This window comes from Sphaeramia orbicularis, chromosome 21 (genome assembly GCF_902148855.1).
Source record: "Sphaeramia orbicularis chromosome 21, fSphaOr1.1, whole genome shotgun sequence".
In the NCBI taxonomy this organism is placed as follows: domain Eukaryota; kingdom Metazoa; phylum Chordata; class Actinopteri; order Kurtiformes; family Apogonidae; genus Sphaeramia; species Sphaeramia orbicularis.
The window spans coordinates 25863932-25891917 of NC_043977.1; the positions used below are offsets into that span (position 1 = coordinate 25863932).

The 27986-nt window shown below is 38.9% G+C and overlaps 1 protein-coding gene and 1 long non-coding RNA gene across 2 annotated transcripts in view; one reads left to right on the plus strand and one right to left on the minus strand.

Annotated features, from left to right (window-relative positions):
- Window positions 1-2201: 2201 nt before the first annotated feature.
- On the minus strand, window positions 2202-27974 carry LOC115411938 (uncharacterized). Its single transcript, XR_003934286.1, has 3 exons — window positions 27933-27974; window positions 19146-19147; window positions 2202-2302 (listed from the first exon to the last, which is right to left on the minus strand). It is a non-coding gene; the product is annotated as an uncharacterized LOC115411938 (long non-coding RNA).
- fstl1b (follistatin-like 1b) overlaps window positions 11930-27986 on the plus strand; it is a 31694-nt gene continuing 15637 nt past the window's right edge. Inside the window, exons 1-2 of the mRNA XM_030124238.1 lie at window positions 11930-12119; window positions 12274-12330. Coding sequence (XP_029980098.1) covers window positions 12117-12119; window positions 12274-12330 — 60 coding nt within the window. The 5' untranslated portion in view covers window positions 11930-12116. The remainder of the gene's footprint in view (window positions 12120-12273; window positions 12331-27986) is intronic.

Consider the following 27986-nt stretch of genomic DNA (forward strand, 5'->3'; position numbering starts at 1 on the left):
CGTTAAAGCAAAACAATGTCTTAATGCGTGCTCATTCAGTGCAGGTCTTTAAATACTGTACGTCTGCTACAGGAAGCCTCAACACAAACCCACTCACTCGCTCATGCACTCACATATACATAATGCCATCACATGGATCATGAATACATTTCCTGTCAAGTCTCTAACAGTCATTGTGCTGTACACTCACTTGCACACTAAAGCCAAGCCTGCCTCTGAGTCACACTTTTTCAGCTAGTTAAAAAAAAGAGGTGATTGGAGAACAGTTATTACATAAAAGTCCAGGAGCTAAAGTAGAACCTAATTAAATCTGCGGGCAATGTATGCGATTGTGTTTGCGGTCGTTTGCCTGCGAGTGTGTTTGTGTGTGTGTGATTCTGTGTGTGACCATGGCTAGTCTATGACCCTATCAGGCATTGATGGATGTTTGTGAATATGTGAGATGCCTCTTGGAAAGCCCAAGGCAGAACACAGAGACACATCAGAGGAGCTAATACCTCTGTTCTCCATCTTGAATACTGCATGATTTGCTCGTACATGGACGGTGCATGAATTTAAATCAGTGGTAGCAGAACACGTTTTTTTTTTTTTTTTACACTAATGGCTCGGAGAGGGAATATGTATTGTTTATTGGACTTTGCAGCACATAAAGAGATTAAACAGTTTGTCTGATTAAGTATTCATTCTCTCCCAGCTGTTCACAGAACACAGTGAAAGCAAATCTACTGTGAATCTGAGTTGGTGTTTGTCTTTTCACACATATCTTTATGTACTGCTATGCAAAGATGCAAGTGTGTCCAAGTGTGCAAATGGGAAGGAAGCGACACAAAGTACTCAGTTTCAGTCGTTTTCATGTGGTCGAGTGGAGAAGAGGATACACTTTCAGGTTTTACACTAACATTCTTCTCATATGAAGTTTTAGGTTGTTTTGTACATTTAACCAGGGAGCCATGGGGCGGCCATGGCTCAGATGGTAGAGTGGGTCGTCAGTTCGAATCCTGCTCTGTCCTAGTCAGTCCATTGTGTCCCTGGGCAAGGCACCTCACCTTCCTTGCCTCCGGTGCCACTCACACTGGTGTATGAATGCGTATGAATGTTTGGTGGTGGTCGGAGGGGCCTGCCCCAGGGCAACCATGGCTACAAATGTACGAGTAGTTTACCACCACCAGAGGGAGAATGTGACAGTGAATGAATAATGGGTCAATAATGTAAAGCACTTTGAGTGACCAAAAAACAGCTCTATATAAATCTAATCTAATCCATTATTAAGGTCTGCACAGTAAAGACATTCACAATGATAATGCATATGCTGATGCTTCATAAGTGTAGTGTTTTTCGTATCCACCACTTCAGTCGAGCTGATAAATATGCTAAAATGTGTTATACCCATGAAAATGCATTGAGATCCATTTGAATATTATTACAAATTAAATGAAATAAAAAAAAATCATACTGAAATGTCATTAGATGCAGATGAGAAGTAGTTACTTTGACTCATTCTGGTATATTTACATGGGTGTATGGTTTATACAACAATGTTCATAAATATGCATGGTTCCTATTAAGTGAACCAATAAATAAATGAAAATAATTTACTAAGGTTAAGATTATTATTCAAATTGCTTTATTATCCCTGTAGGGAAATCCGGCCTTTGCATTTTCTATAGACAAACTGGGCAAATGCTCAGGACCCCCAAGCCCCCAAAGGGCCCCAAAACTGCATGTTCAGCCTCATCTGACGAAAATTAAAATGTCCTGTCTTTATCTGTAGTTATCTCATGTGTTTATTACATCCCTTATACACTTAAAAAAAAGTAGGATATAAATAAAATATAGTGCAATGATAAGCTGTGGCAGGTCTTTTTGTGGCAGTATTAGGTCATATTCGTTGGACCGCACCATCACACAGTTAGTGCCGTAGTGGGCCGCCAACAGGTATGGTGGGAATAATTGACAGCTACCCACCTACCATTACTGTTAGCGAAAGTATTAAACAAAACAAACTTCATAATGGCATCAAAGAGAAGTTATCTCAGCGGCTGTTGTATTTTCTTATTCATAGTAAGGATTTTTTATAAACCCTCAAAATCTGTTTTATTTATTGACGTATAGAGGATTGGTGTTTTCCTTGAATTATATATATATATATATATATATATATATATATATATATATATATTTATTTATTTTTATTATTTTTTTTATCAGTTTAACTTGCCTGAGTGGCTCAACTTAAGTTGTTTAATTTTAACTGTAGCCTGTTTTGCTCATGAAGTGTAATAGATTGTGGCATCTTAGTAGACTATCTAAAGGGTTTAGGAATCTCTTCATATGTAGTTTGACAAATTTGGGGCCCCCAAACAGCATCTTGCTTGGGGCCCCCACGAAGCTAGAAACGGCCCTGATTTTATCCATCCATACACATACACAGTACCCAGAATTAGCATTAGCAATTAGCATTAATCCATAAAGACCCAGTGCTACTTTTGTGTCAGTTCCCAAATATATTTTTCTCTATATTTAATCTTTCTGAAATTATCACCATTTATTGTAATATTATCCTCTGTATTTTGCATTTTTCAGTGTAAATCATGTATTTTCCCTATGTTTAATTCACTGATCATGTAGATATTCGTTAAAGCTCAGATTAAAGTTGAGGGTTATTGTATCAAAAACAGAGAAAACTGAAAAATAGCGTCTTTTTCTGTCCAATCTCAATAACTGAACATAAACCCAGTGTGTCCATCCACTGTCATTGATCCAACTCCATGGGTTTTACTGGTGAATCAATGTTGTAGAAGATGACAGTGTTTCCACGGTAACTACGGTGCCTCTGACCGTCCAAATGGGTCATATCTGATGACCATGAAAAGATGACAAATTATATTTTACAACAATTATTTCAATGTGTTGACAGATTTAGGGGTTCAGAAGTTATTAAACAGTTCAGATCAGTAGATGGTTTGGTTTCCAGTGGCTGTTTGGGTTTTTATGGGTTAAAACATAGCACACATCCATATCAGTCAGCTGCCACTGAAGGTGCCACTTTAATCAGAGTGAACAATACGTTTGATGGTTATTTGGTGTGTTATTGCTGCAGCCGATTAGCATCTGATTCTGATTGATCTGACATTTTCTATTGAATTGTAACAGACCTTGTGATGATGTGATGGAGCAGAGGTCGTGGATCATCACAGCTTGAATATCATCATGAAAATTGGTACATCAGTAACTGTTGAGATATTTCAGTCTGGATGCAACAGACTAAGAAAACGCAGAGAGATGGATCACACAACAATCCATCCTTATGTTAGATAATCATAACTGTTTAGTTTTGTCATATTGCATCATTATACCATTATTTCATGTTGTTCAGAGTAGTTTGATACCTGCTTTATGTCATCGAAGAGAATATTTTCTTCTTGTACTTGCTAATGTATTGTCTTTTTGAGGCAAAGTGATGCGATTCTCCCAGAGATAAATGTCAGTGTCTGTTTTTTAGCCCTAGGCCATCGTTAGGGTTGTTGTTTTAGCAGGATTATAATGACCGTACATATAGATTTTTATTCTCTGTTTCAACATATGCACAACTGGATGATACAGGGAATATGTAAACTGTAATAAGAATATAACTGTTATAGAAGCATAGAAGCTATATGGGGCAAAGAATAAAAGACAGCCCAAGTGTAAAGAAAAAACCCAATGATATTCTTCATTTCACTTGGTATAATATATCATAAGATTATTTAAGAAAATGTGGAGACAGTCAACCCAAGAGAGTTCAAGATTGTACTAAATTAAAAAGGAGGTCACACTATACTGACTTTTACCTATAGATGTCACAAAAGGGAAAATGAGAGGACTCAAATGCACAGTACTGAAGGGAAAAAATAACAAGTTTATTTAACAAAAAATGAAAACCAGACAACGAAAAACCTAATACAAAAACTAAAGTAGAGTCCATAGGAAAAAAAAAAAAAAAACATACAAAACCTGAGTCAGAGTCCGTGGATGAATATGATCAAATGTCTGGGCTATGGAAAGGAGTGAGGAGTAATGGACCAGCGCTGCATGGCTGCAAACCAAAGCCTTAAATAGGCTGAAGGTAATTGGCTGCAGCCATGCAGCGCCAGCAGGTGAATCTGATGATGAAAATGAAAAGGTGGAGCTGAGGGTCGCACAGGCCCATAACCAAAAGGGAGGAGCAAAGAGTCACAAGCACAGATCCTGACAGGACCCCCCCCCAAGGGACGGCATCCTGACATCCCCAGAGAAGCGAAAAAAGCCCCCACGAAGACCAGGGCATCCTGGAATATAGAAGGGATCCTGGCAAAGGGGCACGAAGAACCACAGGGCAGACGGGCTGAAGCACCTCCCGGTGGGATGGCGTGAAGAGCCTCCGGGCAGACTGGCTGAAGAACCTCAGGGTGAACAGGCTGACGCACCTCCCGGTGAAACGGCGTGAAGAGCCTCCGGGCAAAGAGGGTGAAGCACCTCCCAGTGAAACGGCGTAAAGAGCCTCTGGGCGGACTGGCTGCAGAACCTCAGGGCGAACAGGCTGAAGCACCTCCCGGTGAAGCGGCATGAAGCGCCTCCGGGAAGACTGCTGAAGCACCTCAGGGCAGACTTCCGGACCAGGACGTGGAAAACCTCCAGACCAGGACGTGAGAAACCCTCCGAAACAGGTCAGAAAACCCCCTGGTTCGTGGATCTCCAGGGCTGTGGCAGACAGGACTCTAGCTGGATTTAGGACATTGACTGGAACTGAATATGACTGGACTAGTGACTCTAACTGAGACAAGACTGACCGGACAAAGACTGGACTACAGACATCGACTGGAATTGGACTATGGCTGGACCCATGACTCTGGCTGACTGAGACTGGACAGACAGGGGAACGGAGAGGGAGACACAAAGAGCGAGGCCGAGACGGGGAGACACAAAGAGCGAGGCCGAGACGGGGAAACAGGAACGCTGCCGGACGGAACCGGACTTCAGGAACGCTGCCGGACGGAACCGGACTTCAGGAACGGACAGGAACAGGCTTTAAAAAACGCTGCGCGAACAGACAGAAACAGATTGCAGGAACGCTGCATGGACAAACTGAATCAGGCTTCAAAAAACGCTGCGCGGCCGGAACCGGACTTCAAGGAGGGGAAACTACCAGACGGCGTACTAGCCTCCAGGTAGTACTGAAAAATACACACGGAGAAATACACACGGAGAAATACACACGGAGAAATACACACGGACAGAGAGAGACAGGGAGGAACGAATAAAACAAGCAGAACAAACAAACTAACATGAACAGGCAGATCAGAGCTAATAAACTCACTCAAACCATTAGACACACGAAGGAAAAGACACAAGAGAAGAACCCGGACCCCACGAAGGCCCAGGTCCCCACAAGGAATAGGATACTGGAACACGAGGCGGAAACAGACGAGAGACAGAAAATCACCGGAAAAAAACAACACGGGAGGAGAGCCCGGACTCAGCGTGGTCCGTGGCCCCACACAACATGGGAACGCCGGTAAAACAAGGCAGGAAACAAACAGGGAACAGAGACACACTGGGAGAAAAACCGGGGTATGCACCCGACGGCTCCGGGCCCTCCCGAACCAACCGGCACGGAGGAGACCGAGCCGCCGTCGCTGAGGACAAGGGTGAGGACAAAGGTAAGTCTCAGAAAAGCCGGATATAGGGCAGGGAAGCGCAGAACGACGGTATAGAGGAGAGCTATGGAAAGGCGAACGAAACCAGGGATGAAAAAACTAAAAACACGAAAAAAAAAAAAAAAAACGGGTCCCTTCAGTACCGGCTGAGTCCAGGTATGGCTGGTCCATTCTGTCACAAAAGGGAAAATGAGAGGACTCAAATGCACAGTACTGAAGGGAAAAAATAACAAGTTTATTTAACAAAAAATGAAAACCAGACAACGAAAAACCTAATACAAAAACTAAAGTAGAGTCCATAGGAAAAAAAAAAACATACAAAACCTGAGTCAGAGTCCGTGGATGAATATGATCAAATGTCCGGGCTATGGAAAGGAGTGAGGAGTAATGGACCAGCGCTGCATGGCTGCAAACCAAAGCCTTAAATAGGCTGAAGGTAATTGGCTGCAGCCATGCAGCGCCAGCAGGTGAATCTGATGATGAAAATGAAAAGGTGGAGCTGAGGGTCGCACAGGCCCATAACCAAAAGGGAGGAGCAAAGAGTCACAAGCACAGATCCTGACAGGACCCCCCCCCAAGGGACGGCATCCTGACATCCCCAGAGAAGCGAAAAAGCCCCCACGAAGACCAGGGCATCCTGGAATATAGAAGGGATCCTGGCAAAGGGGCACGAAGAACCACAGGGCAGACGGGCTGAAGCACCTCCCGGTGGGATGGCGTGAAGAGCCTCCGGGCAGACTGGCTGAAGAACCTCAGGGTGAACAGGCTGACGCACCTCCCGGTGAAACGGCGTGAAGAGCCTCCGGGCAAAGAGGGTGAAGCACCTCCCAGTGAAACGGCGTAAAGAGCCTCTGGGCGGACTGGCTGCAGAACCTCAGGGCGAACAGGCTGAAGCACCTCCCGGTGAAGCGGCATGAAGCGCCTCCGGGAAGACTGCTGAAGCACCTCAGGGCAGACTTCCGGACCAGGACGTGGAAAACCTCCAGACCAGGACGTGAGAAACCCTCCGAAACAGGTCAGAAAACCCCCTGGTTCGTGGATCTCCAGGGCTGTGGCAGACAGGACTCTAGCTGGATTTAGGACATTGACTGGAACTGAATATGACTGGACTAGTGACTCTAACTGAGACAAGACTGACCGGACAAAGACTGGACTACAGACATCGACTGGAATTGGACTATGGCTGGACCCATGACTCTGGCTGACTGAGACTGGACAGACAGGGGAACGGAGAGGGAGACACAAAGAGCGAGGCCGAGACGGGGAGACACAAAGAGCGAGGCCGAGACGGGGAAACAGGAACGCTGCCGGACGGAACCGGACTTCAGGAACGCTGCCGGACGGAACCGGACTTCAGGAACGGACAGGAACAGGCTTTAAAAAACGCTGCGCGAACAGACAGAAACAGATTGCAGGAACGCTGCATGGACAAACTGAATCAGGCTTCAAAAAACGCTGCGCGGCCGGAACCGGACTTCAAGGAGGGGAAACTACCAGACGGCGTACTAGCCTCCAGGTAGTACTGAAAAATACACACGGAGAAATACACACGGAGAAATACACACGGAGAAATACACACGGACAGAGAGAGACAGGGAGGAACGAATAAAACAAGCAGAACAAACAAACTAACATGAACAGGCAGATCAGAGCTAATAAACTCACTCAAACCATTAGACACACGAAGGAAAAGACACAAGAGAAGAACCCGGACCCCACGAAGGCCCAGGTCCCCACAAGGAATAGGATACTGGAACACGAGGCGGAAACAGACGAGAGACAGAAAATCACCGGAAAAAAACAACACGGGAGGAGAGCCCGGACTCAGCGTGGTCCGTGGCCCCACACAACATGGGAACGCCGGTAAAACAAGGCAGGAAACAAACAGGGAACAGAGACACACTGGGAGAAAAACCGGGGTATGCACCCGACGGCTCCGGGCCCTCCCGAACCAACCGGCACGGAGGAGACCGAGCCGCCGTCGCTGAGGACAAGGGTGAGGACAAAGGTAAGTCTCAGAAAAGCCGGATATAGGGCAGGGAAGCGCAGAACGACGGTATAGAGGAGAGCTATGGAAAGGCGAACGAAACCAGGGATGAAAAAACTAAAAACACGAAAAAAAAAAAAAAAACGGGTCCCTTCAGTACCGGCTGAGTCCAGGTATGGCTGGTCCATTCTGTCACAAAAGGGAAAATGAGAGGACTCAAATGCACAGTACTGAAGGGAAAAAATAACAAGTTTATTTAACAAAAAATGAAAACCAGACAACGAAAAACCTAATACAAAAACTAAAGTAGAGTCCATAGGAAAAAAAAAAACATACAAAACCTGAGTCAGAGTCCGTGGATGAATATGATCAAATGTCCGGGCTATGGAAAGGAGTGAGGAGTAATGGACCAGCGCTGCATGGCTGCAAACCAAAGCCTTAAATAGGCTGAAGGTAATTGGCTGCAGCCATGCAGCGCCAGCAGGTGAATCTGATGATGAAAATGAAAAGGTGGAGCTGAGGGTCGCACAGGCACAGGTCCATAACCAAAAGGGAGGAGCAAAGAGTCACAAGCACAGATCCTGACAATAGAAGCCATTTAGTTGTGATTTTTCTGTTTGAACACCATGCACATACAGATATGAACCACATTTTCTTGCTGTGTCTTAATTAACCCATAAAGACCCAGTGCTACTTTTCTGGTAGTTCCCAAATGATTTTTTTTTTTTTTCTGTATTTGACCTTTCTTAACTGATTTATCATCATTTATTATAGTATTGTCCTCCATATTTTGCATTTTTCACTATAAATCACATGTTTTCCAATATGTGATTTCCTGTATTTAATTTAGATGTTCATGAAAACTCACAGTAAATTCAAAGGTTGTTGTATCAAAACACAGAAAACTCAAGAAAAAGGGACTTTTTCAGCAAATATATCATTAACTGAGCATAAATCATAATATGAATAATAAGCAGAATATTTTTACTTTTTTTTTTTTTAGTTTTACATTTTTGCAATTTTTAATTGCCCTGTGTATATTCAGTTCGGTTTATTGTCTTTTTATTCTTCTCTGCACCAAAATTATTACACTGTGTATGATTGTGCAATAACAATAAAGATTCATCTATCTAAAACAAGTGTCTCCATCCACTGTCATTGCTCAAACTCTATGGGTTTTACTGGTGAATCAGTGTTGTAGAAGATGATGGTGTTTCCATGGTAACTACAGAGCCTCTGAACATCCAAATGGGTGATATCTGAGGACCATGAAAAGATGACAACCTGTATTTTACACCAATTATTTACATGCAATGATAGGATTAGTGGATCAACAGGTATTAAACAGTTTAAATCAGTAGATGCTTTTTGTTAACTGTGGATTTTTGGGTCTTTATGGGTTAAGAGACTGAGATAAAGATGTATACTCATTACAAACCTGCAAAAACAACAAAGCCTGAGACTTTGGCACATACAGCACCATACATCACCTGTACCTCTTGTGCTCCTACATCCACCCTGGATAGGTTTTCAGTTCACACCTACCGGCAATTTAGAGTCACCAACCTGTTATTAACTTACGAACCCTCTTGATTAAATGCCTGCAGGGAGTATGTCAAGGTGTTAAGGATGGATACGTCAATAAATCTCATCAAAATGCTAAACTATACTTGCAGCTTGTTGCCTTTCCACAGCTGATGTTTTCTTTGCAACCATATTGGAGTGAAAAAAACTGCCTTTTCAGGCTTCAACTAACAGCCTTGGCTTCCTCTGAACTTCCTGCATTCCAGCAAAAACAGGGATACAAAGGTTACTGAATATGTTAAGACAATATGAAAATATAAGCACAGCATCTGACAGCAGTGTTATATCTGAGAACACAAAGCAAAATTCAACAAAAGCCTTTTCCCCTTTTTGTTTCTTTTCCCTTGGTTGATAGGCTATTATTATTTGCAGATGTGCATTTTTGTTGTTTGGTGGAATATCAATGCTTGCAGAATGAGAAACACACATCTATAAGTCACACATACACAAAAAGCACTGGTGTGGAAAAATGGAATCATTTTGCAGGGATTTTTCTGTAGTTTATGAGTGAAAATATTTAAGAACAATCACCAGGGAACAAAAGCATCTACTGATAATATGTTTAATAACTTTTGAACCGCTAATTCCATCAATACACTGAAATAATTCAGGTAAAATGCTGTTTCTGAGCTTTTCATCTGCATCAGATATGACCCATTTGGACGTTCAGAAAATTGGTAGTGAACAGGAAAATACTAAGATGTTCTGCAACTTTGATTCTCCAGTTTGGACAAGTGACAGTGGACGATGGATTTGACTGAAAAAGTCACTATTAGGTGGTGTGGTCTGCTCTTGTCTGTATGTAGCAGTATTAACTAGAAAAGCACTTGGAGAGCACAGACCTCCACCAAGGCAGACCCCCCCCCAAATCACCACCAAAATTTTATCATTTGTTCCTTGTGCCAGTATCAACATTTCCTGAAAATTCCATGAAAATCCATCCATGACTTTTTGAGTTATCTTGCTAACTAACCAATCAACAAACAAACAAACAAACCCTGGCAAAAACATAATCTCCTTGGCGGAGGTAAATATGCATTCTGAGTTTGTCACACTACAGAAAAATTATGTTATTATTATCATTAGCAGTAGTAGTAGTAATAGTAGTAGTAGTGGTGGTTAATCATGTCTATAAAATCATGAAAATGTTGAAAAATCATCGTTTCTAAAAGCTCAAAACTCCTTGTTTTGTCCAATATTTAATGATATTTAACTTACTTTCATAAAGTAGTAAAGAATCCAGAAATTATTGTAATGTAAGAAACTGGAATCAGATAATTATATTTTTTTCCCTTCAGTTTTCTCTGTTTTGATGTAATGATAACCTTTGCATTTACACTACGCTTATTTTAACATGTACATAGTCAGTAAATGTAAGAAAACACCTAATTTTCTCTGAAAAATGCCAAATGCAGAGATTAATATGAGAATAAATGGTGATAAATCACTTAGGAAAGGTTAAATGTAAAAGAAGAATTCATTTGGAAGCTGCCACAAAATAGTTCTATGTCTTTAACCCTTTCATGCATAGTGGTCACTACAGTGGACAGTTATTCTACAGCTGATCTCTTGTATATTCATGGATTTTGTTTTAGTTTCATATCTGCCAACACATGCATCATCCCATACACTACAACTGATAACATTACTGGAACTTTGCTGTTCTCAATCAACTTGATCTAACATGTTTGAGTGTAAATCAATCGCTTGTTACCATTATTAGACTGTAATTAACAACAGAAAGATCTATCTATCTATCTATCTATCTATCTATCTATCTATCTATCTATCTATCTATCTATCTATCTATCTATCTATCTATCTATCTATCTGTCTGTCTGTCTGTCTGTCTGTCTGTCTGTCTGTCTGTTTGTCTGTCTCTCTGTCTGTCTGTTTGTTTGTTTGTTTATTTAGCATATTATCTCCATGAAGTGAGTAATAACTTGTATTAGAGTTTGTTAAAATATGAGAAAACATCAGATTAACAGCTATAAAATGTTCTTATTTCATAGTTTTCACACAGTATATCAGTTTTCTTTGCTTTCTTTGGTGTCCAGTTTAGTGGATGTTTTTGCAACTCTATGGAAAATAGCTTCATAAAAAAATAAATGCCCAAAGAGGAATAAAAACACTCAGGAAAAAAAAAAAAAAAAATCTTGATTAAGGTTCTCATAATTCATGCATGAAAGGGTTAAGGGTTAAAGAACAGTACCAGGAAACCAATGATATGATATGATATGATATGACATGACATGATATGATATGATATGATATGATATGATACATGTGTTCAGATCTTGTTTCCTCGCTGCCCTCAAGTGGACAAAAATATTAATACAGACAAAAAAAATCAGTTGTTAACGATGCTGCTTCTGCATCATAAAAGTATGGATTAGATGGAGCAGAAATGATCATAAACAAATAAAGTGACGTGCAGAGGATGCAGGGATGCGCGGACCACCCAAAGGCGCATAAACAGAGGCAGATGCATGTGCAGAAAAGGCATTTAGGGTGGAATCGGTTGCAGTTTAACATCATTTTGAATCGACAGGAAGGTCTGCACACAGGCTGCACAATACGCACGCTTCTGCTGAGTCCTCCCCCCTCCTCCTCCTCCTCCTCCTCCTCCTCCTCCCTCCTCCTCCTCCTCCTTTTCCTCCTCTACTCTCCTGTAAACGTCCTCGGAGGACTTGAGGCATTTCCATTGGCCACGTCGAAGAGAGAGAGGAGGGGAGAGACTCAGTGACTGGCACGAATTCCACAGCGCTCCTCAAATTTCTTCAAATCACGGACCTCCTGCTCGAATCCGTCCCGACAAACATCCAGAGCAGCTCCCCCTCCTCACACAAGACCTCCGCCGCTTGCACAAAATGGTAACTTTACAGCCGGATTCTGCTCTCAAGTTTTTCTTTTATCCACTGTGGAATTTGGTTTGGAAACGGCTGTGAATTTCCCTAACTCCCATCTCCCATCCTGACCCTTTACTTTCTGTTTTTGTTTTTTTGTTTTTATTTTTTTTATTTCCAGATGTTGCGAAGTGCTGCCGTGCTCCTTCTGCTGTCCGTGGCTCTCTCTAACGCAGAGGTAAGTTGGATTAAGTCGCCTTTATTTCTCATATGAGCTCCTAAATGATCATAACTGTCTTTAGGCTTTTTGCAGCGAGAAGCAAAATGTTCCTTATTGCTTTTTTTTTTTTTTTTACATTATAACTGTGCGCCAAAGTGTCCTTTACGCACAGACAGCACCTTTGTTCATATGCTTAACGACCCTATACTCAACCCTGAGCTGTGGTGAAATGAGCCATATTTGGGTAATTTCAGAGTCAATAGCCTGTTATGGCATTTTTCTTCTTAAGGAGAACCAATTATGCCACTATTGTTGCAATCATGAACATTCATTATGGAGACAATTAACGCACAGTTAAACTAAACTGCCTCTAGGCCCGTTTTTCAACAGTTTCAATCTCTAGAAATTACTGCTGCCATAACAATTTAATAAGCTTTTATGTCTCAAATGTAGTCATATATTGTATATCCTCCTGCACCACACACACACACACACACACACACACACACACAGAAACACACCATCTATTGTGTGTTTTTTTTTTTTTTGGACTTGTGAGGTAAGCAGGACTGCATAACCTGCCATGGAGGAAAAGGGTGGAGGAAAAAAAAAGTGACATACATCTGTGAAAAGAAAAGAAGGGTGGGCAGTGTTTGTGTAAAGCTCACAAGCTCAAACCCCCCCCCCCCCTTAGGGTTTGACGACCCTCATCATCAATATTGTAGGATGCAAAACACTCCGCCAACTGGTGGCAGCTCTAATGGCATACAAACAGGGTGTTTGGGTGGTCAGTGTTTGTCTGTGTACTCAGGGGTGGTGACAGTACTCACCTCATCTGTCTCACACTGCAGCTCTAAGTGGTCACGCTGTGGGTAAACTCACAGACTGGTTGATGTAGGGTTACACCGACTGTTCATCCAATATTCACATTTCTATAGTTATTGGGAGTGTTTTTATCTTAGCAGGTATCGAACAATATAAACACATTTAACCCTCACTGTCTACCATGAGTATCTATCCTATCCTGTCAACATATTCTATCAAAACATTCAAATAAAAAAGGTAAAATGCAGTTTATGAGGTTTTCAGTGGTGACACATGTGTCCTATTTGTACATTCAAAGGCTTCATAGTGAATGTGAACACCATCTTTTTCTGCAATATTGATTCACCAGTAAAGCCTATGTAATTTCAGAAGTGGCAGTGGTCATAGACACTAGTTTTTATCTTCAGTCAATGATATTTATGCTGAAAAAATCTTTTTTTAGTTTTGATGTAAAGCTTTTTTGAAGATAGGTTTAAGGCACGGGTGTCAAACATGCGGCCCGAGGGCCAAATCTGGCCCGCCAAAGGGTCCAGTCCGGCCCGCGGGATGAATTTGTAAAATGCAAGAAATGCACTGAAGAAATTAGCAATCAATGGTGTTAAAATCATTTTAGGTTATTTCAATCTAAAGTGAATCAGACCAGTAACATACTATCATAATAACCTATAAATAATGAAAATTGCAAATATTCCTCTTTGTTTTAGTGTAAAAAAAAAAAAAAAAAGTAAAATTACACAAAAATGGTTACATTTACAGACTGGCCTTTTATAAAAATTTCTGAAATGTGGAATTTTAACAATATTCTGCCTCTTACAAAATTTTTTTGTGTATTTGTAGATCCACTGTGATCTGTAAGTTGTGCATACATGTATAAATGAGAAATTAAGGCATAATATTGTTAACATTGCACTTATTTTTCGTAAGATTTTCAGGTTGTTCATATTTGTTCATGTTATGTTCAAGTACAGTTCGTAGATGTAAACATTTTCATGACAGAATTTTACTTTTTTCACTCAAAAACGTAGATTTATAAGTTATTTTATAAGTTCTTATCCTATTATTTGTATTAATTTATTGGTCCGGCCCAGTTTGTATCATATTAGGCTGTATGTGACCCCTGAACTAAAATGAGTTTGACGCTCCTGGTTTAAGGTTTAAATTTATTCAGTCATCTTCTCTAATACAGAACATACAATCAATGAGGTTGATTTTAAGTCAACTGACTGTGAATTCTGTTTAGACTGAACAGGCTTAGGCAGAAGCTAAATGCTTATATACGCCTCACCTATATTCAAATCAAAATCAGTTTTAGGCGACCAATCAATACATCAAAAATCCTTCTTGCTTGTATCCCTCAAAAATATCTTTACAAACCAGTGTTTTGAAAACCATTAATGAATTATACATCTTTGAATGTATATTTATGTATGTAATAACAGAAATACATCTTCTTTTTATACATTTAACAGCTTTTTGTACAGTAAACATACAAACACCTCTAGAATCATACCTGCTTTCCCATGTCAAAAAGAACTTTTGAACAGAGTGACCTTTGTTTGGCTCGGAACATTATTTGCACGGTTTTATAATAAAACAAGTCATTGAATTTCATCCACCTCATTAGTAAAATTAGGTATAGGAAATACCCCATTTTCACTGAAAAATACAAAATACAAGGCATAATATTATAATAAATGGGGATAAATCACTTAGGAAAGGTTAAGTGTAGAAGAAAAAAATCATCTGGATACAGACAAAAACACAGATACAGATACAGATGCACTTTATTCACCCTGAGGGGGAATTTCACTTTCTTTCGTCAGCTCAAGAAAAACAAAGAAAACCAAACAAAAAATAGAATTAGGACATCACTGCAAAAATAGTTCTAGGTCTTTAAGGGTTCATATAAAGTGAAAAGATAAGAATAATTCAATTAGAAAAGAGTAAGCCATTGGTGTTGACAATGAAAATGTAAATTTGCGATACAAATGCATGTGCTGATCTGCTTTTTTTACACACGGCATCAACATGGTGCACAGTTTGTAGTCGATCCCAGTACCCAGATATCTACAACAGATAAGATAGAGCTCTAAGGAAAGGTTAAATGTGGAGAAAAATGACTTGGGAAATGGCCACAAAAAACATTTCTAGGTTTAAAAAGTTCTTTATGGGTTTGGCACTGACACAGTCACTGAGGTCAACATTCCACATCTCATTCTGACTGGATGTACATCACAAATAGTTGCCTATCAACACTGAAATGAGAAAAGAACATGTACAGGGTGGGGAAGCAAAATTTACAATGAACATTTAGTTGTTTTTTCTCAGCAGGCACTACGTCAATTGTTTTGAAACCAAACATATATTGATGTCATAATCATACCTAACACTATTATCCATACCTTTTCAGAAACTTTTGCCCATATGAGTAATCAGGAAAGCAAACGTCAAAGAGTGTGTGATTTGCTGAATGCACTCGTCACACCAAAGGAGATTTCAAAAATAGTTGGAGTGTCCATAAAGACTGTTTATAATGTAAAGAAGAGAATGACTATGAGCAAAACTATTACGACAAAGTCTGGAAGATACTATTAAAGAAGAATGGGAGAAGTTGTCACCTGAATATTTGAGGAACACTTGCGCAAGTTTCAGGAAGCGTGTGAAGGCAGTTATTGAGAAAGAAGGAGGACACATAGAATAAAAACATTTTCTATTATGTCAATTTTCTTGTGACAAATAAATTCTCATGACTTTCAATAAGCTAATTGGTCATACACTGTCTTTCAATCCCTGCCTCAAAATATTTTAAATTTTGCTTCCTCACCCTGTATTTATTCATGAGCACTGGCAATCCCTTATATTCAATGTAAAAATGATGTTTTATTCTGATGGAGTTGGTCTTCCACCCTGATTTCTATTTTTTCTGTAAATACATATTGGTTTTAAACATCATTTTCAGTCTCTTTGGTTACTAATAGCAGGTATTGACCTTGAAAAAGCAGTCGATCAGTCATTTTTATGTGCTAGAAGGTTTATAGGTACAGATGAATGACCCTTCAGATCATTTAAAATGAATGTTTTTAGCAGTTCATTTGGTGTATTTGACCAACTGTGTTTGCTGTCTGCTTGAGAACGTCTTACACACCAGGTGGTGGATGAGGGCCTTAACCTCACCGGACACAGCTGTTTAACACCTGGCTTTATGTCAGCTCCTCTGTTGACCTGAACAACAGTTAAAGGCCCAGGGGAAACAAACAGGATGAACTTCTTTTCATTTTTCCACATAAGCTGCAGCCTAATTAGAGACTAGATTTGTCAAACTCTTACAGCTCCAGCGAATGTGGAACACAACATAAACAAACTGTCTGCTCTGTTTTTACAGCCTCATGCACAGGGTCATTAGTGATGGGCAGGCCTTCACTTATGACCCACTGGCATCTTTACCTTTGTCTGCTTGGAAAAAATGTGCCATTGTCTGTATCTTTATTGCATGATCTGTTTGGTAATTTAGTTAGGTGAAGACAGAGCACACAGCGGAGTCAGTAGAGTGGACCCGTGAAGTTAATGGGGAGGCATTAGAAAAGCATCTATTCTCCAAAGGTAATTACCCAGATAATATATGGCCTGTTGACTGGCCGTGGGAAGGGCCTGAACCGGCATACCAATGTGTCGTCTAAAAGAAGTCAACAAGTTAGAGCAAAGCCTCCACAACACTGGATCTGATGAGCTGACGAGGTGGATGTCTGAGTTGTATTTAACGTCCATGTAAAGGAAGGTCAAGGATTTGTCTGATTGTAGAATAGTTGCGGAAATACTGTGAGTTGGATTCATCATCAGTTTTGTGTTCAGGGTGTTTTAGGTCAGAAATGAATACAGTGATCCTCCCACTTGATCATTGATGTCTCGTATAAATAGAAAAAACAACTTGCATAGATTAATGCAGAGTTTTTTGACACTTTGGAGAGGCATACTGACATGGAGGCTCACTCTAATAACATTTTCTCTTCTTTTTCTTTTTATTCTGTTATATTTGTTTGATATATCAAATCAGAGCAAAGCAATCGAGCATCCTGCTATGGTCAAAACCTAATCGTATATACTTCATGATTCTTTTATTCCATGGTTGTCAGCTATGATATGTGTACAGCTGGGTGATACGGCCAAAAAATAAATCTCATTTCTTCACCAGTCAATTTATGATTTTAATCGATTCTTTTCTGGCTGCATGAAGTAAAGACAAAAGATGACTCAAAAATCCTCTTTACTATGTCTCTATGCCATGTATGACTGCAAAAAACACAATTACAATACATTACAAGAAGCAAACAGGTAACATTTAAAATTTTTGTTAAATGAGAAAGGACTCTCAAAATACGGCCAAAAAATAAATCAAATTTTTTCCCCAGTCAATTTATGATTTTAATCGATTCTTTTCTGGCTGCATGAAGTAAAGACAAAAGATGACTCAAAAATCCTCTTTACTCTACCTGTATGTCATGTATGACTGCAAAAAACACAATTATAATACATTACAAGAAGGTAACATTTTTAATTTTTGTTGAATAAGAAAGGACTCTGGAGGAATAATGACTTTTTTTTTTTTTTAATGAATTTTAGGTCATAATACTTTTAATTTGCAAGGAGTGTCTTAATGACAATGTCAAAATTTGATTTTATAAAAGTTTACTGTAATACTTTGGTTTCAGTGTCAGCCTATTGCAGCTATTCCTAAAGACTTACTCTAATAGTTATACTGAGAACATTAAATCTAGCTAGCATACATTCTCTTTTGTTTTACTGATGAACAGGATAATACTGAAAAGCTTCTGATTTTTCAATAACATGCCAGGTTTGTGGTACAAGTCGTACCAGAAACCTGATTTATTTTATTAATTTCTAAATAATTTATGGCAGTTTGGGGGATCTGCTGTATGTGATTAGATGTGTTACCTTTGTTTAAAAAATATAAGATTAATTTTTAATCAAGAATTTTTACATTTTTCCAAACAGTCAATCAATTATCATTAGCTTATGAGCTAACAGTGGCTAACTGTAGCAAGGAAACTAATAGCAGTTCTGTTAGACTGAGGGGAAATAAAAAAGACATAAGTTAATTAGTCATTTTAACAACATAAATGATTGAGAAAAATCATTGGTGACTGTAGTCCCCGTTTATTTGATCATTTAAATGATTAATTAATTAACTGATCATTGCTTGTACATATTATTACCGATGTTCTATGTACTGTGTGACAATAAAGTTGAATTCTTTTTCATTAACATATTTTAAATACTCTTTACGAAAGGCAAATGTATTTATTTAATATTAAATCATTTTGGTTCTAAATTTGACTAGTAGTTATACAACAAAATCTAAAAATATCTAAAGAATCTGCAAGATATTTTATTTTAAAATGCATGTGGCAGGAAGTAGTATTCTTGTACATATGTAGAACAAATTTGGTGAGTTGTGACAGTAGGCACTGCAGAATTAGCTAAAATGATAAACAGTTTATAAAAAGACACTGCTGTTGTTGCTTCAGAGGAGAATTGCGTTGTCCAAGAGGAGAATATTTGAAAGCAGTCCTGTACAAAATGAAGTGAACAACAGTGGGCTGAGCACAAGCATTAGTTACTTATATTATATGCGAAATGGCAAAAAACAGCATGAATCAGAAAGGAAACATGCATGTTGTTGATATTCTTTGCAGTGAATCTATAAAATCATCTTAAAGTTGAATTGAGTTGATGGCAGTGCAAGTTCCTGATTTAATAAACCTGCATTATAGCAACCAGCAAACTAACTACTGCTACACAGTGGCCAAAAAATAATGAATACTCTTCTTTCTTCTTTTATTTTTAGGAATAACTTTGTCTCCTGTGTAAAAAGTGTGTATCTGAATAAGGTAGATCTGCATGACAGTATGTTATTGTTGGTCATGATAGTGGTGTGTGCTTTGTGAGCCAAATATTTTCAAGGTAATACACAGTTTAAAAAGTTTGACAACCACTAGCTGGGTGGTTAATAACACATTTTTCTATGCTCATATTTATCTCTGCTTAAAAGTGATGGGATGTGCACTAGAATTATTATCCGCATGCACACAGGAGCATAATAAAAAGGTAGAAAGATTGATGAAAACATGTATCTTTGTGTGTGAATTGATGTTTATATTTCCTGGCGTGAGTGTAGGCTATTAAAATCTGGACGCTGACTCCTGATTTATTATGAAGGAGAATACCCGTGTGCTTCCTGAGGTAAGAAATTGCGCCGTTTGAAGATAAGCGGCTCAGAGATGTAGTGTGGCAGGGTGGTAGGGGTCGAGAAATGTGTGGTGTGTATGCAAGTGGGAGTCAGATATGCATCGAGTGAATAAAATGTTGATGTTTCACTCAAAGCTTGATATGCAAAAGAGGTTGAGATACAGGCAAAGAGAAAGTCATGAAAGTTTACAGCCTCGGGGGACATCTGCACATACACACTAGCACACACAAAGCACAGAGAGAGCTGTTTATTATTCTGTTTTTATGGCATGCAGTGTTATTGTATTATGGCACATCATTCCCCAGTAACAGAGTGGAATGACACTGTTATCAGACATTGAAAATAAATAGACACCAACAGGAAATTAGCCTATCAAGACAAGCAGAAAAAAAGTGTTCTTGGGTCTACAGGAGTTTAAAGGTTAAAGAGAGCTGGATGTGAAGAAGAAAGCTCCGGTTGCATTGTTGTGACCCCAGATCTGTATCAGCCTCTGATTGAGCCACAGTCTTGTAGGCACCCCGCCATGTTGCCATGTTGATGCCTGTTCTGTCTTTTTCAAGGTGGGCTAAAAATATCTGCCCAGGTGGAGAGAACATGAGGGGACGCTGTGTCCTCTGTCTGTATCAGGCTGCTCTAATTACTGTGGCTCAACAACTAGTCATGGAGCCAGTGCAGGCTTTGTGATAGAGATAGAGGGATGTAAAACAGAGGGGAAATGCAGCCACAGTCATGCAATTATAGCGAAGGAGATTGGGAGGTGAGGTAAGACTTGGCTGTGTAGTCAGGGGGTAGGGAGAACGAAAGGGGGGTTGTACTGCGTTTCATGTCCCTGCAGTGTGTTCTTTTCACTCTTGGCTTGGCTTAAAAGGAGTCCTCATTTAGCTTACCAGCTGTATTGGTGTCTTATCATTACTGACACTCTGTACTCAGAGGCACATCGCACATAAATTAACGTGCACACACTAATGACAAAGAGCAGCAGCAAGGCCTCCTCTAAGGGTTTGGCAGGAAGAGATGATTAATATGTAAGTTACTACAGTACAAATGAAAAGTTAAGGGTTTAATAAGAAGCACAAGAGAGCTGCAGTAATGACTGTTCACAGCTGTTTTTTTTTTAACAATATTTAGATTTATTTTCATTTCACATACAGACTTTATCATCTAGTATTACATTGCACAACAACTGTTGATTCAACAACCCCCTCATCCCTCCCCTCAACTATACAGTTCTCTCTTAACATGTTTTCTGTTTCCAGATCTTAGCTTCTTGCAAATAAATAAATAAATAAATAAATATCTCTTTAGTGAATGAAATTCTGTGATACCCTTCCAAGAAATCAAAAGATTACAAAAACAAAAAACTGAAATCAAAAATTCCAGCCTTGGTTGCACTCGCCTAAGCATGTTTCCTTCACATTTCAACAACTGATTTTTTTTTTTTGTTGGTGGTTATTTTGTGTAATTCCCTTTTGTAGAGAGCCTTTCCCTTTGAGCTCCATGGGATCTAACTTTATAAAAAAATATGAACAGTGGTCCATGGAGACAATTTTTCATTAGTCACTTTTCCATTAGACATCTGCGCAAAACTTTACTGATATTTACTAAATGTCGAAAAAAACAGAAGTGCGTAATGTCGGTTTTTCCATTAAATCACAAATACAATGATTTGTTTATTTATTATCGTGCGATGACATGAGAAGTCATGCCATAAACATGGTGACAAGCATAAATATCATGTTGATTTACAGATACGTTCATTATTATTATATATTACTCCTCTACCCCGTACTAAATTCAAAAATAATTTGGTTTCCTGGTGTGTCCACCCATGTCATGCCATGTTTCTTTTAAAACTCTTCTTCTTTGCTTGTTGTAACGTCCGTCAACACGTGACTCTAGTTGCAGAAAAAGGTCTTTCCATTGCAGTTTTATGTGATATACCAATTGCACCATGCCCGAAAAACCATGTGTTGCCAGTGCAAAAAATTTAATCGAAAAACAAGAGTTTTGGTGAAATTTTCATTTTTCCATTAGGTAAATTTTAATGTGCAAATTATATTCACACAATTTGAGGGTCAGTGGCAAAGCGGCTATTTCCTCATATGATATTTGTCAATGTAAAAGATAATTTTACGCACCAAGAAGGCTGTGGTTTGTGGTAAAGATAGTTGCATGTTAATAGCTTAATGGACTGCATCTCTTGTCACATGAGATCCACATTCCAGATGTTCCGTTGGCTCACTTTACCTTAATCTTGGAGAGTGGGAAGGGAAAGTATTAAAAGAGGTGAAAGTCACTACATGTTGAAGCTGCAGAAACGTCTTCAGTGACTCTGAACAGTTCATGGACAGACAGAACTGTAACACTGAACATGTCTCTGCAGCTTCAACATCATACATTTACAAACTTTATGATCCTAATTTGGCTTGTCATCGTCATTTCTATGACTTTCGATTATGCTGTTTTTATATGTATGTCTTTTCAAAGGCTGATAGTTCAGTTTAACCATAAACTGTGACTTTCTTGACTTATCCTTAAATTATTCAAGATCATATGTGTAAATGATACAGAATTCAAACAGGATCAAAAAATATCTTGTCTCATTCCACTGACAGCAACACAATTTTGTTCTCCAAAATAAAATCCCATAACTGGAAGCTGAGCTCTCTGTTCTCACATGTTAAAACTGATTTTAAGTCTGAACATAAACTGTAGCTCCATTAGTTTAGCCTTCCTCTGATAAATGGAGTCTCCGGTGCCTCTTGAACTCAGCTTATGAAAAAGAGCAATTTTCCATTGTTGTCCTCTTTTTAACTCACAGTCAAGCAATAAATCAAAATCATCACTGTGAAGTGCTGAAAAGATCTTAAAACAAACAATAATGCATTATTAAAACAATAAAAAAACACTGACAACCCATCCTCTTCCATCCTTGCATGTATAAGATGATACAGGGAAACATACTAGTATCGTTCTCACCAGTTATTAACTAAGTCTTAATACATCCTAATACAGTGGATCCTTTTAATTGTTAAATGCTTAATGTAAATAATTCCTTTCCGTGTAGGATTTAAGATGTGAACTGAAACACAGACACCGTTTCAGACTCATCAGACCAGTTTACAGATCCATGTAAAAGACTGTACTCTCTGTTCTAGCCTCAATGTAGGCTAAAGAGATTTTTTTATAGCAACAAAGTAAGTAGGCAACACTTGATATATTATTTCAGATTGTAAGTTAGTTAAAGGAATAGTTTTTCCTAAATTGTGATACTTCCAGTTAACTTTGCAAAACAAATGGAAAAATTGGAAGTGCCTAACCCATAAAGACCCAAACAGCCACTAGCAACCAAAACCATCAAGTGATGTAAAATGTTTAATAAGTGTTGATCCACTAATTCTATCAATACATGTAAATGATTGGTGTAAAATACAGTTTGTCATCTTTTCATAGTCATCAGATATGACCCATTTGGACGTTCAGAGGCTCTGCAGTGAATGTGGAAACACGTCATCTTCTACAGTATTGATTCACCAGTAAAACCCATGGAGTTTGATAAATGACAGTGGATGGAGACACTTGTTTTCTGTTCAGTTGATGATGTATTTTTTTGAAAAAGTCACTTTTTCTTCAATTTTCTTTGTTTCTGATATAATAACCCTCAACTTTAATCTTAGCTTTTATGAACATCTACATGATCAGTGAATTAAATATAGGAAATGCTTGATTTTCACTGAAAAAACGGAGAGGATAATATTACAATAAATTGTGATAAATCTCTTAACCCTTTAAACTCTAAGTCTAAAATGGTTCATCTGTACATTTTCTCTTATTTTAACTATAAAAAGGTTAGAAAATATGTTGTGAGGGATTCCTTTTACCAATTTTTCAAAATCTAGCAGTCATTACCTCCGGCAAGGAGGTTATGTTTTTGCCAGGGTTTGTTTGTTTGTTGGTTGGTTGGTTGGTTGGTTGGTTGGTTGGTTAGGAAGATAACTCAAAAAGTTTTGGACGGATTTTCATAAAATATTCAGGAAATGTTGATACTGGCACAAGGAACAAATGATTAAATTTTGGTGATGATTGGGGGGGGGGCAGATCTGCCTTGGCAGAGGTCTGCGCTCTCTGAGGGCTTTTCTAGTTTACAATGCAGTGCATGTTATAATACTGCTAAATAGGCTTCTTCTCCTGCTTCTAGTACAGGTGTGAGTGAAATTACCATAATGACCCAAAGAAACCTGTACAGCGCAACATCTCAAGTTTCAGAAACCGTTGGAATTTTTCCAATTGCACAAACAGTGAAAGAGTTACAGCCATCCAAACTGCATATGGGCAGGGTGTGTCAGCGATGACACGTCAGGGTTTAAGGAGCAAAGAAAGGTTAAATATAAAGAAAAATTCATTTGAAAACTCCTACAAAAGTAGCACTGGGTCTTTATGGGTTAAGTTTAACTCAATGTCAGTGAACCTGCCCATTAGCATCATTAAAGCTAATTGCATTTTTGTCATATTTATATATTTTAATGTCAGATTTGTATGGATTAAGCAAACACATACATGTCACTGTTACTTTTTCTACATTTTGTTTAGTTGTCAGTGTTAGACCAGGCAGTGATGGATCGTGTTGAAATGCTGCCGTTGCACCCTTCAACACTCTTCTAACTGCTTCTCAGGTCTGTAATTGTTCTTTTACTGTAAAAAGTGCAGTTAGCCCCCGTAGTGGCCCCACCGGAGAGCAGAGACGAGGGCAGGGAATCTACTCATTCAAAGGCCCTCCCTCCTTTTCTGAAAAAAAAAAAAAAAAAAAAAGCCTAGAACAGGACTTGGGGTTGGAGAAAAAAGTAGCAAAAAATAAGGCTGATAAAGATCAAGTGCTCTGAAGAAAATGAGGGGGTTTCAGGGTCAGTAATGGGTCTAAACTTGAGGCAGAAGATGCTGATGGATAGATGTTGAGAGACCAGTATAATAGGTGAATTAGGTGGGAGTGGGATTGATGTGGGCCAGGTGGTGGGGGGACAGGGGACACTGTTGTCCCAGCAGCATAACAACAGGCTGAACAGAGTGGAGGGGGCAAGGGTGGTGTTGTGTTTATGGCATTTTATGTTCTCTGACATTTTAACTGCTAGCAGATGTGTCCCTGCCCAAGCCGTGACTTATTTCCTGCTTTTCTTCGCAACTCTCCTTCACTTTCTCGCAGTTTATCTCTTTTTCTTCTGCCGTCCTTTCACTGTCTTTGCTCTCTTCATTTCATTTCTTGTTTTCTTTCTGGGTGTAGTCATTACATTTCAGCTTTTTTTTTTTTTTTTTTAACGGGAGGATTTTGAATTAGAGGCTGCAGTCTGGGATGACATCATCTAGTCCGTTGGTGCATTCCATTCACACTGAATAAGAAACACTGAGAGAACAACAGCAGATCTGTACCGACCGGTCGTTACCAGGGCCCTTTTGTTTCCGCAGGTTTACTCTCAGACCTGGCGCCCCAGAGAAGGACTCAGACCACCCATAGAGCCGTAAGGAAGAACTCATATCTTTAGAACAGACTCAAATTAGTCCTACTTTGACCTCATTATCCCAAGGACACATCCTGCCAAGTCCACTGTTGCGTCATTGTCATATAAATCCATAAAACTAAGCCGACAGTTCAGCGGATTCAGTGGAATGTGCTTTTCTTCACTTTAAGTGGAATCTCGAGAGTCAATCACAGCTAAATGAGGCCGGATCCGACTTTATATGTATGACGATATAGTTAAATCGATTCACAAGGAAGAAAAGCCTAGAGATTTCTGAATGTACATGCATGAATTATTGAGGCCAAACGTTACAGCCTGAGACGACGATAGCCATTCTCTGTGATCTTACTCCCCGTGTGCGTTGGATTTAGCTTGTGTAAATTCCTTAAAGGAGGAAATTGGTTCATAGTTCACGTAAAGTATGTGGAGAGAGAGAGTGGTGGTAGTTCTTTGGCTGGGAGGGCCCGGTTAGAGGAAAGAAAAGTAAAAGGGAGAGGGGAACAGCTGTTAGGTTGGAGCCCTCTTTGTCCTCATGATCCTACATTTCAGAGCCAAAGGGTGGTGGACAATCTAGAGCTGGAAAGCGGGAAATGTTTGTGAGGGGGAGAACAGGGGCACCTCTCTGACCTAGATACTGTGGAGATTTTGGCTCAAGACAAAGTGTGTTGAACCCCAGCTGAGGCACAACATAGTTCAGGAATGCACCCCCCTACTTTTTTATTCTTCTTAATCCGTCTCTTCTACAGGCTTCCTCATTACATCTCTTTTCGCTCCTTTTTTTTTTAACAGGGTTTTAATAATACATTCTTATAAAGGGCTGGGTTGCATTTTAAGCTGGTGTGGATGAAGTAGTCTCGCTGTGCGTCCATTTGTCTGTCCATCTGTCGGGGTGTTTCTGGTTAAAGTACATGATATAGATCGTGATGCTGCAAGGAGAATTACTGATGTGAATAATGACATTTAGTATATTATTATTATTATACTTTTATGTCATTATAACTACTTTATTCAAGTAAAACACCAAAAAATATGACTTCATTTTACCCTGGCACATTCTGCTGTTGAAAAAGAAAAAGATTTGGTCTTTATTAGAATGTTCTACCTCTAGTTTTTTGTTAATCATTCTTTGATTTGACCAGAAATAACACTGGTTTTCAATTTTTATTTTTATTTTTATTTTTTTTAGAAATCATCTGCCTCAGAGATAAAATGTGCTAAATCAATCTAATAAAGATGAATTGGAAAATAAATGACAAAAATGCTGGTTAGCTGATGTTTTCAATGTTTATGATAAAGTGTTATTACTCATAGATATTAGTTTATGCACAGATTTATAAATCTTCTGCTGGAAATAACTTGTAAAGTGTATGTATTGTAATGTGCAGATGGTGTTTTGAAGTAGATCTGGTAGCTGTAAGACAAATATTTATTTAAAGTAAAACCCATTCTCTCATCAATTCTCAGAATTTCCCATTTTGGCCAAGAATATGTTTGAAACTACAGCCAATCAACATTTTTGACTTAATTTTTATTTTTATTCATAACTCAAACTTGGTAAAATTACACTAATTTTATTCTAGAGACATTTCACTTGTAAAACAGTGTAATAGTTTGTTTCTTCATCTTTCATTCAGCACAATAAATGAGCCTTTAAACCTGACAGAAATAATGACTTTATACAAAATTCATCACTTTGCCCAGCCCTTATTTTACAAACTTAAAGGTTTGTTAAATTATAAGACTTAACTTATTGCTTTTCATTTGTGCGTAGTATCTCCACTGACAATAGTTTGTTGTATAATCCTGTCTTTAACATTAAGTTTAAATGATACAAGATACAAACTGTCTAAATGGAGACAGACGAGTACCATCAGCCCACATTTGGGAGCTTTGATGGCTGCCTTGAACTGACTCCCTCATCTATTTCTCTCAGCATCATTGTGGTAACTCCCCACTGAGTTATAAACGAAATGTCTTTGAAGAATAACTATGTTTTGGGGGAATAGTTTGCCAACCACAACATCTAAGCAGTGCCTTGCATCCTACAATAATTTACACTTCGTTTTTTTTGCCATCAGTTATTATGTAGATGTTTTTCTTACTGATGTATTGTTTTAATAATTGCTTGCTTTTGCCTTTGTCTGGAACTTTTTTGTCTTCTAAATTAATCAGTTCACATCAGGACCAAACAAAGGGCAACGTCAACCATGCTGAATTAAAACACTTTCCCGTCTTCTCTCACCTTCCCAGAACATTTTGTTTTAATATTTCAAGCCGTAAATAGATAACACAATAGTTTATTCATGAAAACATGTAAGACATACTCTACCGAAGGGGAAAGACTAAAATATTTGTGTACTCTACAAAGCTGTGTCACTTTATCAGGCAACTACATCCTGTACAATCCAATACCACAGCCTCGCTATATAATGAATATATTTATGAAGCTCATGGTGTTTAATTATTATCAACGCTGAAGCACTTTTTACCTTTCGATTATGTGGTTCAGTTCAACAGCACATTTAGTTCAATAGTGCTGAATTATCACCTCTTGAACGCTGTCTCAAGAGGGGCTGAATATGACAAGTATGTACTGCAGTGTTAACGTTTATGAAACCAATCAACAACCAGCCTGAACAAACTGAAAAGAAGTTCATCAAACTCATTAACTGAACATATCAGACATTTTTGGTTGAGATTCTTTATGTTGTTTGACACTGTAGATCTCCATGGCCAGGTCTTTACAATCAGTAAATCAATGCTTTCTATGTTAATGAGGAGCAAGATGCATTGTGGGAAATGGATTTACGGTGGCTGTAAAGTGGCATGCTTTGGAGAGAAGCATTGATTGACCTCCCAGATCAGTGGAGCATCACTGAGACATGTTCGGTATACAAAACATAGAAGATGAGCAGCATACAGATAGTCATTCTAATGTGTAATTTACATGAGTAGGTGTGAATTTAACTGTTTCTTTTGTACAACCTTTGTTTTAAAGGGGTTATATGTCAGATTGATACTCTAAACCAGGGGTGTCAAACTCATTTTAGTTCAGGGGCCACATACAGCCTAAT